General features: G+C 38.6%; 1 protein-coding gene across 4 annotated transcripts in view; it reads left to right on the forward strand.

The window, feature by feature from the left end:
* The window catches only part of LOC126354370 (kazrin), a 903,527-nt gene extending 896,572 nt beyond the window's left edge, over positions 1-6,955 (forward strand). For all 4 annotated transcript variants that reach the window (XM_050003952.1, XM_050003953.1, XM_050003955.1 and 1 more), the window contains one exon: positions 4,521-6,955. In XM_050003952.1, the coding sequence (XP_049859909.1) occupies positions 4,521-4,820 (300 nt within the window). In that variant the 3' untranslated portion in view covers positions 4,821-6,955. The remainder of the gene's footprint in view (positions 1-4,520) is intronic.
* Positions 6,956-13,296: the final 6,341 nt, after the last annotated feature.

Consider the following 13,296-nt stretch of genomic DNA (forward strand, 5'->3'; position numbering starts at 1 on the left):
ATGTTACTGTGTTATTGCTTATTATTACTACATAATCATTACCCTATTATCCTATCTCTTAACAGTTCAGGCACGTGTTATCTGGTTGGGTGGTAATGTAATTATTACTATCTAACGTTTTACATGACAATATATAACAGCTTCCAGAATGGCTACAGACAGGGGAAAAAAAGGAGAGAAAAGATGAGAAATGGTAAATGAAGTTCAATATAAATTGGTTAATAATAATAATATTCTAACAAGTTCTATAAACGACAAGTGAAGTCCAAGAGGGTGGTAGGATGAGAGTACATGTTGGAGAGGAAAATTACCCTTGTTTCACACTAACTCAGTTCTATCATTCTGTAACTAAAACTGACACTGCTTACTTACATACAAATTTTGACCTACTATTCTCTCTGACACATCTAAAGAATTCAGGGATGGGAGGATCTAAATAGTCTGTGTGGTTTAGCATGTATGTGATCCCTTAAATCATGCTGTAAAGTATGAACACTACAGATTCCTTGGACAGAGAGTTCTTCTGTGTAATTCACACAGTCAGTTTGATTGCAGGCAGAGAGGAGAATAAATATGAGAAAATCTTTCTTCAGGGATTGTGGGCTAGGGAAAAGAATGACAGAAAAAAAGTTCTGATGTTATGATTGTTTTCAAGTAGTTACAGAAAACATGTTCCTCAAGTCACACACAATTCCATGGGCATTCTGCAATTTCACAATAAGAAAAAATATAAAAAATAAAAGAACATAGTCACTCAGTCACTTTATCTCCAAAGACAGTACGTCATTTTCTCCTAGCTTAAAATTTATGAACAGTACATTCCATTGAAAAGTTTTCTATAGTTCACATGTGGGCTGAATCTGATAATTGTGGTTGGCTGTGACCCTTTCTGTATAAAATATTCTCAGGCATCTTGCTGTATCAATTCAAGGTAATACCTCTCAAGTTTTCAATGATTTCCACTATTGTCTTCTTCAGGAGCAACTGACTGTAAAAACTGCTGCTATGGTGACCTGTTTACAGGGTGAGTCATCCGGTTTCCCCCCAACTTTTACCGAGTATTCCTTAGGTTATTTGGAACAAAAAATGAAAATAAAGTAATGGGATCAGATCCATAATTAAGGAATTACAGTAATTAAAAAAAACTCAGGAAAATGGCAGAAAAAACTTTTATTGTAGGATTTCACTACCAAAAATGCACATAATAATTAATTTAAACAATTTTGTAGCAGTCTCTTGCATTCTGAGCGGATTTAAAGGAAGTGTTCAAAATTTCCTCCCTGCACTTGAAGGCAGATGTTTCGTATGGGAGTGAACTGCACCAGTAGCATTTTGTAATTTCACATGCTCATTTCTTATTGACATTGCAGCATCGAAAATGCAATGTATCAATTTTTCTCATGTTTCCACCTTAACTTTGTACACTATGTCTTTCACACACCCCCAGAAGCAGTTATCTAGGGGTGTTAAATGTGGGGATCTGGCAGGCCAGTTGATAGGGCCCCCGCACCATGTGGATGCTATTATTCATGCTGGCATTATTCATGTTGGCTCTACAGTTGTCAGTCAGCATTGGAAGAGCGTCTGCAACAATTGAGACTCTGGGATATTCAAAGAGGTGCCCTGAATGGGTTCCACAAGTGCTCACAGCAGACCACAAGAGTCAAAGAATGGCCACTTCATCTGAATTTTTGGAGCATTTTGAGACCAATGGAGGCCTTTCTGTCATGGATTGTTATGGGGGATGAAAGCTGGGTGCACCACTTTGTGCTGAAAACAAATGGTGTGGCATCATCCTCACTTACCACAAAAGAAGAAATTCAAGTCATGAAGTAGCCCTGCAAGAGAGCATTTACATGCAACAGCTGATTCCAGCCAATTGCCTCTCAATTTTAGGATATTTCTCACATCCTTTGTGAAAAGTTTCTACCTCAAAGTTAACAAGCATTACACCACTGTACTTGTCTTCTGAAGCATTTTGGATACCATTGAAAAAGTACACTAAACTGTTGCTAATACAGCCCTCAGTAGTCCGGCCTCTCAGTAATCCGGCACACTTCCAGCTTCTAATTGTTCAACCTGAAATGATGTCTGCTATAAGGAAATTTCATCTGCAACAATGTTGTTAGTTAATTATAATGTTCAACATTCAGGTACACCTTGAAACTGTGGCTTTCATTACTGATCATTATCATGGCTTCTAAAGGGAAACACATTTTGCTAGACCTCAAGCAGAAACTCGAAATTAGATATAAACTGAACTTAGGTTCCTCTCAGAAAACCATTGTTGCTGGTAACAGGGTTGGACACACAAATATTTAGAACCAAACTTCAGCAGAAGAGAGGTAATCATAAGCTCAAGGGAAAGTTCTGATGAAACTGATAAAGAAGAGGACATAGGAGAAGAGAACATAAGGATATTTTAAACTGCTAGTGCTGAAGTTGGAGACGTCTTCCTAGAGTACATTATACAACAATCAGAAACATGACAGAACCTATGAAATGCTTGTAAAGCTGTTGTGTGATAAAGCATACTACCATTGCGTATCATCATGGTGACAACTAAAACTTTGGGACATGTTTAATAGTGAATGTCAAGTGATACTAATATGCATGTACAAACCCAAGGACTAAGTTTTATGTAATAATGAATGTATCTTTTGATTTGATAAAGTACAATCCCTATGTGTTTATCCTAAATTTTAGACACTGTCAACAATCCGGCACTTCTGCTAATCTGGCACCCATATGTGTGAAAAATGGCTGGTTTAACAGGAGTCTATATCAAAAAATATATCATTCTATTTTAAAAAATGATATCTGCTTCAATATCTTGCTCAATACAAGAGTGAGAATTTTTATTACACAGCAAAACCATGTGCCCCTTAGCATACTACCATTTGCCAAAAAACTCATTTCGATATCTGGAACCCTTCGTGAAATAAAAGAAGTGTTACACCTTGCATGACTCACCCTGTATATAGTAAAACAAAACAGATGCAATATCAGTTCCTGTGGTACACATATAATAATTATTCAACTGTGTACACTCCATATATTTCTTAATGTGAAACACTATATTTTGAGAGGATACATATAAAAGTAAGATATCTAATACCACAATATTTGGGTTTCTCTGGGAGAATTATGCCAACTGTCAAATAAACACTTTTCACAAGTCACAAAAAGTACCGGTTGCCAACATTATGTCACTAAAGTTAAATTCTGACCTTATTCAAGAATAAAAAAATGAAGCCTTTTCTAAAATAATTTTAATGATATTTCTCACAGACTTTAAAGTACTTTCCCTAGACCTAGAATGCTTTGAGACTGTCAAATGCTTGATGTAGGTTGGAGATAGTCATAGCAATATTCAAAGTGCACTGCTCGAGAGCCGAGTGGAAACTAAGATGGCTGCCCTTAAAATAACGTTGCTCTACGCTCAAGGTGGGGGTTTGTCTGCTGCACTTCGTCAACTTATACGCCACCAAGTCTACTACAAGTTAATCATTCTTCCCTGGTTAGTTTAGTAAACACAAAAATATAATGGATATGCACAAAAAGAAGTGGATTGTGCATCAGGAAGCCATTTACTCTTAAAGATTCCAAAGGCTTACATTCACAGAAGACTCAACCAACATATTGCTTCCGCCCTCAAAAAGACCAAGAAGGTAAAGTTAAAGTTTTCAGGATCATACAGAGGCCTATCAAAGACATTCTTCCCCACACCATTCACAACTGAAACAAGAAAGGGGGTGGGAGGTGGCAGGGGAAAGGGGGGGGGGGGGAGCGAGAGTAGTACACAAAGTACCCTCTACCACATACCACAGTGTTGCTTGTGGAGTATAAGTGTAGACATAAATGTACAATTGTCCCTTCAACAGCTCTCTTTTTTGTCATAGTCTTAAAAACTTTGGAAGTTCCAGGACAAATGGAGTCACACACTTGTTTTGAAGTCATGAAGAATCAAACATCATTTTTTCCCATAATACACATACTCTGTTTTAAAAAACTGTAAAAATTTTACTTTATATTACAACTACACTTTTTCTTCAACTGCAGTAGTTCATTGCTTAACGTTGGTGATAATAATGTACAATGAAAAATTATATTTATGAGTTTAAGCAACATTTTAAAAACAGAAAAATTAGAGCAGCTTTTTAAACTTCTTCCTACAATTTTGTTCATAGTTTTCATCATGGAGGAGCTCGCAGGTATGAAAATTTATGCATAAGGTTGTTTCATGTAGATTAACAGGCACAAATGCAGCAAAGAAGGGAAAAAATTTTCATTCTTAGAGTCTAAGATGATGGATATTCCACTCCAGAAATATGACATGCTTATTTTAGGAGCAAACGTAGTTTCATTGTTGACCTCAAAGTATTGAAGGCTTTTTCTTTGTCATTTGTTAATTATCTTAATTAAGAATGTGCTTAATGTATTTTAGTAATGATTAATGTTTTCTCACTTCACTTAAAGGTAAATTTTCACAATTTAAAACTTTTGTCTTCCTAACACAGGGGTCTTTAAGTCGCGCTTTGGGACTGAAGATGCGTCAGGACAACAGCAGCAAAAGAGACAGTCGTGACTTTACAGGCAATAGTAATGGGATAGCATCACCATCATCCTCATCAGAGAACAGCTCCTCAGTTGTCAGTTTCAACTGCAGAGTGCCATCACCACAGCAGACAGATGCCAATAACAGTGCTTCACCACAGAGACCAGCAATAGCATCATCTGGCACATTGAAAAAGCGCCATCATCACCGTAGGGTAAAGTCCATAGGAGATATTGACACAGTAACAGTAACACCTGTATGAAGTTAAAGATCAGAGTATGTCATCTGTTTTAATATCAAATGTTCCCAAGACAATCAAGTGGAATATGATACAAAATTGTTGTATATCGGAAACAATTTTCTTAAATCTTTTTCCAAATGCCTCAGAGTCTTCGTATTGAACAAAATATATTCTTTGACAAACAAAACAAAATGAGGCATATCAGTGGACCAAGGTATAAGTATTAAATGTCAGTACTGTTACAAGAATGGAATTTTCACTAAATCTGTTAAGTCCCTGAATGTTTAAATAACTATGTGCGAAATGTAAACACCATGAGATTAAATATATCTAACTAAGCAGGTAATTTTCTATTAAAAATGTAGAAGGCTGCCTAAAGAAACATTGACAACTATGCTGTAGTAAGAATTTCCTATGGAACCCTTAGCACACATTCTCATGAGAGTACATCAGACAAAATACATTATAAGTTGTATCTTTTGGGTGTATTTATAACAATGAACACAACTATGAAACAGAGACAATTTCTTTCAATTGATTATTTGCTTCTGCTTCAGTTATAAAATTGCTGGATAAAATATCTTTACTAGAATGTTACTAGAAAACACCATTCTTCCTTTATAATGTGTCAGCCTTAGGTTAATTAATACTCATCATAATTTCTTTTGGGGCAGGTCTCAATTAATGACAACCCACAACAATGAATGACCATACTGAGAAGCCCTTAAACAGCATATTTTTCAGATGAGATAAATCACATTTTTCAGAAATGAATACTTTTTTTTTACTGGTGGTACACTTGTGTCATCAGACATTAATCTAAATGAAAGTAGAAAAAGTGAATTGGTCCTTAATTTATGGAAAACATAAGTGTGAATAATTAACACCTGCATCAACTTCTTTTAGTTCATATGCAGTGGGTAGATGAATTAAACATGTCCAAAAATTTTTTTTTTTTCCTTAATTATACATGAGCATGGCAACTGTGTGCCAAAGGGAACACAAAGGAAACTCTTCCCACATTGTACTGATAATTAAAAGCATACAGTTATAAATCATGCTGGATACTGACTATTTCACGTACCTATTGGGGTTCAATGTGTAAATACCAACTGTGATATCAGCTATTTTATTGTAGAATATATGTGATGTCATTCTCCTCTATATATGATACTGTCTTGCATATCAAATATTCAGATGTCAGAATTGAGAGTGCAGCTTTAATCAAGTGTTAGAGAAAAAAACAACATAGTTTTTGCTATACGTGACCCACTCTACAAGAAACATGGATACCACTCATTAATATTGGAGCAATAGTGCTGCAATGAAAATAAAAGTGTATTCCAATTTTGGATACATCCACACCTGTAATTTCAGTGGTTCCTCACAAACAACTTGTCCACATAATCAAAAATTTGTTTTGTTTATTTCTTATAGTACAATGACTTTAAAACATTTAAAAAATGGGTTCATTTATAATTTCACTCAAATAAAACAGCAGATATATCAAAATAAAACAATGCCGAGAAATACTCCAGTCAATATCTCTCACATTAATAGTGCATTATATACTACACATGTTCCTGATATTTATCAACTTTAATACCTGATATGTTCTAATAAAGGAGATAGGACATACTCCACTTTGTATGGGTGAAAGAGTTTATTTTGCAACAAACAATGCTGGAATGTATTTGCATTTGCTCTGTATCACATATCATAAATATAAGACATCATATTCTTAAATATTCCAAGGCAAAAATATTGAAAAATGGGTACGCAGTTTAAAAAAAAGCAGCTTATCACAAATTGCTTCAAAATATATTGTTGATGCTACGAGTAATAGCAGCTGAAAATTACTTAGATCCAATAACAACTTCTGAAAGCAGAGAAGCAGATAGAGGAGCACCAATGGTGATACATAATGAAGATTTGCTTTCAGTAAGAAATATCAACAATATTTCTTTACAGAGCACAGAAAAAGCTGACTAAAATTATACTGAATGAAGAGGGAGACAAGTAAATGATGCTGACTGTGGTTCTGAGTAGCTGAGAACCAGTTCTGTGAATAAACTGAAGTGTTATTAACCTGTATCTCATTATGTAATTTATAATGTGTATATTAAAGTATTAAAATGAATAAATGTCTGACAAAATCCTTTTGCCTTATTGTTAGATTTCAGTCCCTATTATATCAACATAAAGATGTTTGAAAATGGGGAAGTGGTAACTGCAAAATATGGATGCCGATATAACAGAGTGATTACGTCATGGGCACCACGTTGTAAGTTTATCATGGTGTACGACCCTCGTTATTCTCAAGTTTTTCTGGATTGCCCATTTTTCAGTGGGGAGAGGGGGGATGGAGGAGGTAAGACCACATGTGACTACAATTAAGGTATCAGCATTGCTGACAAATCATCTTCCCAAAGAAATTGTTTCTGTCAGTTCTTTAAATTTCATTTTTGGAAGGAAATGTATACAGGGCAGTCTGTGTGCACACCAATAAAGCATACCACCATTTAATGAGTAAATGACATGCATAAAATTACAAGGAGACAGAACAACTAGCTAATACTAACATACAGTATCCAGGAAGGAGGGGCAGGTCACTCAGGCTGATTTCATTTTCTGGCCCTTCATCCTCACAATAGGTGGCTCTCTCTCAACCAGAAGTCTGTGATTTGCCACTCCCTCCTCAACTTCCCCAACCAATCCCACTTTCTTCCCTGCGGAAGTAACTAGATTTTCTGGCTGATAAAATTGCATCCACACTCATTACTAATGCACCTACTGAACAATGCATATGTATGGTGATTTAATAAATTTACAGCAGTTCCATTTGTGTGCCTTTTGCACCAGTATTAACTACCATGAATAACAAACAAATCAAAGTCTCAAAAATAAGTTCTTTTGCTAAATCTAAAAACAATTTTGGATTCAGATTTCAACCCAATATTGTTGCTTGAATAGGGGCAGGGGAGGGTAGGGGGGATATAAAAACAATCAAATCTTCAATATTCAATACATTTATTCAAATGCTCGACACGTCGAGTTATCCTATATGATTACCAATTTATACAGGCATGTCAACTCCCTTAACACATTCAACCATAAGATTTCCTTCATAACAGAGTGCTTGCTGTAAGGGCATAGTATGATTATTGTCAGTCAGTATTTGCCCACTGTTAACCTTGCGAAGCGTGCACGCGCAGCTAGATGTCGTTACCGTCTCTGCTCACTTTCACATGTTTAATACAAAGTCAGAATGCCCGTATCGTGGGTCCACATAGTCACATCCGCCAACAATGTAAGTTTCTTGCCGCTTCCACGACGTTGTCGAGCTCAGAAAATTCATGTTTTTTACGACGTTGTCGAGCACAGGCAATTCATGTTTTTACAGTGTTACATGAAGTATTGCCATTTTCTAGTTCATCACGTGCACACTCACATATCTTACACGCACACGCAACACTTTGCAGGCAGGTGTCGTACGTTTTTACTCTTTGTTTTTGAGCGTCTCTCATACCATTGCATTACAAAAAGAGTTTGTAGTATCCTTTCCCCATACTATACACATGACAAAAGAAGAAAAATTACAACTACGAAAATAAACTTATCCTATTCATTTGCAGATATGCCATTTTCACTACGTACATACATTACCGCCCGATTGTCATTATGTTAAATTATAATTTCGTTACTTTGTTCAGTTCCAATTATATGAGTACACTTTTTGTTATCGTTTGGTTTTACATTCTTACATAACATTCATACAATAATAGATTCGTTTTTCCTTTATGGCATAAACTGACATACATTTCATTCAAATTCACAGTGACTTCTTGTCGAAGCATATTTATCAATTTCAAAGAATTAAAGAAGTAAACAATAGTCGATACAACATATTCTACGCTCTGCTTAAATACCTCGCCTCTCTAGCTTTCTCCAGGAAGGATCTACACACTGCAGTGTACAGGCATTTATGTGCTCAGTTACGCCTCTTTACTAAAACCCGGTCCACACGCAACGATCTGTCTGCGCAGACATTGGCGCAGATGTCTGTACATGCAAAAGATCGCTGCAAATGTGGTGTGTTCACACGACACAAACCCCAATCTACTACTCGCTTGCCATGTGTCGGTGTAGAAAAGAAATATTAGTGGCAAGCGACTACGCTCCCCGTAAAGGTCAAAAACTTAATTCAGTTATTTTGAAATATAGAAATGGAGGGAGTTCTGTTGTGGTCTGTGTTCGCAACTTGTGTTGCAAAAAACGTTCAGACCAACCGAAGGAAACAGAGAAGGCGGTCAGAATGGTGTAGACAGTGGCTGCTGAAGCGAAAGCAGTTTTCTCACTTACATTTACTGCGAGAGCTGTAGGGCAAAACTGTTTTGTTTTACATTACCTCGTGTTCCATTTCCTGGCAGATTGACACTCCAATTTCATCTTCAATTGTATTCCTGCTTGGTCTTGGCGTTTCTTGATCACTAAGAAAGCCAAGCAGATCAAAATACCATAACGTTGGCTGGTATACTTGATCTACTCTTACACCAGATCTTCTAGATTTCTGAACTTTGGATAACTCTTTTCGGTAAACAGTTCGCTGACAGACTCAATTTACTTGGCTTGCCTTCATAAACTCATCCTTCAGGACAGCGTAAATACCTTCACATGTGTTGGGTATTATTTTACTCAACGCTTGTTTCGACATTGCAATTGAAAATTCCAAATCCTTGTAGCTCCTTCCTGCTGCTAGGAATCTTAATGTTACGCCAGTCGTTTATGAGGAGAAATTGCCCTTCTCATACAAGTATTTTTTCTCATAATATGAGGGGTTACAAGCTCTAAGAGATAATTGTAAGTTTCGACATCCATCTGTAAATAATTTCTCCAGTTCGCAACTAATTTTTTTTTATTACCGTTTCTCTGTTTGCCGAGGCGTCAACTGCCCGCAATTTTTCAATTAGAGCATTGTATGGTGCTGTCTTTTTACCTCGGTCACTATATTCTTTACTTTTAATCTTCCACAAACATGGGTGGTTTCTATATATTTAAATGAATTCACTAACAAACTCTCGAGAACACTGGCGAGTTATCAGCCATTTTAATGCCCTATGCGCACAAATACAAACACTAGACTGAGCAAACAGCTGTTTCGCGCCAGATTTGCGGCGATCTCCTGTCCACACGCTCCAACTTGTCTGCACAGGTGCGGTTTGAACCCACAGATTTGAGCGGTTTCGCTCAAACCTCCAACTTCCAGGTTTGCACACACCTCAGGTTGGTGCAAATCTTCTGCCCACACGCAACGATCTGTCTGCGCAGATGTGATGTGCGCAGACAGTGTGTTATACTGTATTATCTATTTCCAGTTCATCGCTGCCTCGTATTCGTATTTTTTCTGTGAAGCTGGGGATAGCCATGAACTCCAGTTTGTGTGTCGTCCAAGTATGGTTTCGGTTTTTTTTCTTTTTTTCTACATTCTCCATCACTCATAGATGACGAATTGGGGTTTAATGGCTCGCATGATCCATGAATAATGTGTTTCGCTACTACGTTATACAGTTCTGGATCGTTTTGTGGATTGGGAAATTCAGCTTGGATGATTTTGCCCATATCCGCGGGACAAATTTTGTCAAGTAGCCATATGAGATTTTATGAGCGAGGCATTTCTCGTGTTTGCCATTCGATAGTGTACATTCAGTATCTAAAGGTTCCAGAGATGCTGTATTTTCGATTACTTTAACACATGTCATTTCTTTTTGCCAGAAGACTCGGGCTATTATGTCGTGTCGATGCCTGGGGGCTTGTCCACATCTTAATTGTTCTTTGATTTCTGGCACGATGTGTCGCGTCTGAATGTTATCGAGAGGTCACGTCGTCCATATTTTCTTATGTAAGTCATTGCATCTTGAGTGTATTTGTGCATGTGTCTCGGACTTCCTATGTATGACGAGGATAAGATTACCATTGTTCCGGTGTAGTTTATGTTTCCTTCATTTATGATTGCGTCTCGAAGGTGGATGTATTCTTCCATGCGCAGTTCCTTCTGATTCAGTCTTATGTTAAGCATCCCATCCGTTCCGCTTCTATTTTTGCATACATATCTGCAAGCAATTGTTGGAATAAGCGGCGAGTGTTTAGAATGTGACTGTATGTTTCACTATCTCTGATCGTTAAGCGGTAAGCATAGAACTTCTTGGAAGTGACTTTTTTTATATATAAGACTGTTTCAGGTTAGTTTTGTTCCACAGTAAAAAGATGTCTGTCCTCTCCATGCAGAAATATTAATGGATATTGGAGGGCATCATATGCATGTGCAATGGGCTGTAGTTCTTCTCTTCCTCGTTGTCCTTGCGTCACGGCTTGTGTTTTCATTGTCCGCAATTACGATGGCAACTTCGTCTGTCTGAGGTGCATTAAATCTACGTTCGTCTTCTCCATAAATCCATTACGGCCGATTCCAGCCAGAACACCACCTCACATCAATATCGGGAGACACAGGAGAAGGGTGATCTTGATTTCCGTTCCACCAACATGGAAGAATACAACCAGCCTTTCTCTCAGTGGGAGCTGGATTCTGCATTGTCAGTTGCTTGTGATACGACCCCTGGTAACGACCAGATAACCTACAGCATGTTACGACAGTTGGAATGACGCTCGAAGGAAGTCCTCCTTCAGCTCTTCAATAAAACTTGGTGACTTTCCCAACTCGTGGAAGGAATCTATTTTAATCCCAGTTTTAAGACGAGGAAAGGGTGGGACAGATCCTGGTAGTTATCGTAGTATTAGCCTGACAAGCTGTGTAGGAAAGACACTGGAGCGTATGGTCAATCGGCGCCTCGTGTGGGTTCTGGAAACCAGGTCCCTACTCAGTCCCTCCCAGGAGGAATCGCTCCACTCTCAATAACCTGACCCTGCTCAAAGCTGCAATTCAACAAGCTTTCCTTAGTAAGCAACACCTTATCGTTGTTTTCTCCGATTTGGAAAAGGCCTACGATACTACATGGAGGCATAATATTTCCTCGCAGCTCCATCAGTGGGGGTTCAATGGACGTCTACCGACCTGCATACGGTCCTTTCTCTTGGACAGACATTTTAGATACAGGGTTGGGAACGCCTTGTCTGACCGTTTTACGCAGGAGGATGGTGTCCCACAAGGGACACAGTGCGGCGTCCAGTACTATGTTACTTATTTGTAGACGACTTCTCCATCTTCTGTGCATCCTCCAGCCTCGCCACAGCTACTCGACAATTGAAACTGACGATCAGACGGTTGGGGGAATGGTCTCGCACCGCAGGTTTTTAATTCTCGTTAGAAAAAACAGTTTGTGTTGCTTTTAATCGTTCCCACTGTCTGTTTGATTTGCCCGTTTTAAAACTGGGGGCACTGATCTCACTTTTAAGGAAAAGGTGAAGTATCGGGGTCTTATCTTTGATGAGAAGTTAACATGGTTTCCACACCTTAAAGAACTGAAACTGAGATGTCTCAAGGCCGTAAACATCCTTAAATGTGTTAGTCATAGGTCTTGGGGAGCCGATAGAGCACGTCTGCTCCAACTTTATAAGGCCTTCGTGCGACCCTGACGTTAATACAGATGTCAGATTTAAGGGTCAATAAGGCCTTCATACCTTAAAATGCTGGATGCAGTTCACCACGAAGGTACTAGGCTGTCAACAGGGGCCTATTGCACGAGCCCTGAAGTTCTTCTTCTTCTCATGGTACGCAAACCACATAGGGTTTTGTCTGTTCCTACATCACCAGCATCCAGTTACGTTGTTCAGACGCCACTGGAACGGCTGTTCGATCATTGACCACATGTGACACGGCCATTTGAGATCCGTGGAAGGGAAAGGCTTGAATTATTACAGGTGGGGGGCATTAAGGTCCAAAGCCAGGTGTGGAATAGGACATCCTCCTGGCTACTACCAAGGCCTAGATTGCTTTTAGAACTGACTGCTTACAAGAAGCATTGTACCCCAGATCATGTTTTTAAAATTAAATTTAGTGAAATTTTACATAGCTATCCAGATTTTATTACCGTCTACACGGATGGCTCTAAACAGGAAGAGGTTTTCGATTGTTCTGTCGTGTTCCCCGACACTGTCCTCAGGATAGGGCTCGCAGAGCAGTTTTCAGTTTATTACGCGGAATTGTTTGCTATCCTGAGGGCAATGGAGCAGATGAACGGCGCCGTGACAAAAAGTTTATCATCTGCTCCGATTCTGCCTTGACAAAAAGTTTATCATCTGCTCCGATTCTCAAAGTGCCCTTCTGCTGTTGGACAGATGTGCCCAGCACATCAGATGGTGCAACAAGTGCAGGACGGTCTCCGTCTCCTGCACAGGCAAACCATGGAAATCATTTTTTGCTGGGTTCCAGGGCACATAGGCATCCAGGGAAACGAACTCGCTGCTGCTGCTGCTAAGGAGGCTTGCTCACTTCCTCCTCCTGGCCTTACTCGGGTTGGAGTGGGACATTCCCCACTGACAC

The sequence above is a fragment of the Schistocerca gregaria genome, chromosome 3 (genome assembly GCF_023897955.1).
Source record: "Schistocerca gregaria isolate iqSchGreg1 chromosome 3, iqSchGreg1.2, whole genome shotgun sequence".
NCBI classification, from domain to species: domain Eukaryota; kingdom Metazoa; phylum Arthropoda; class Insecta; order Orthoptera; family Acrididae; genus Schistocerca; species Schistocerca gregaria.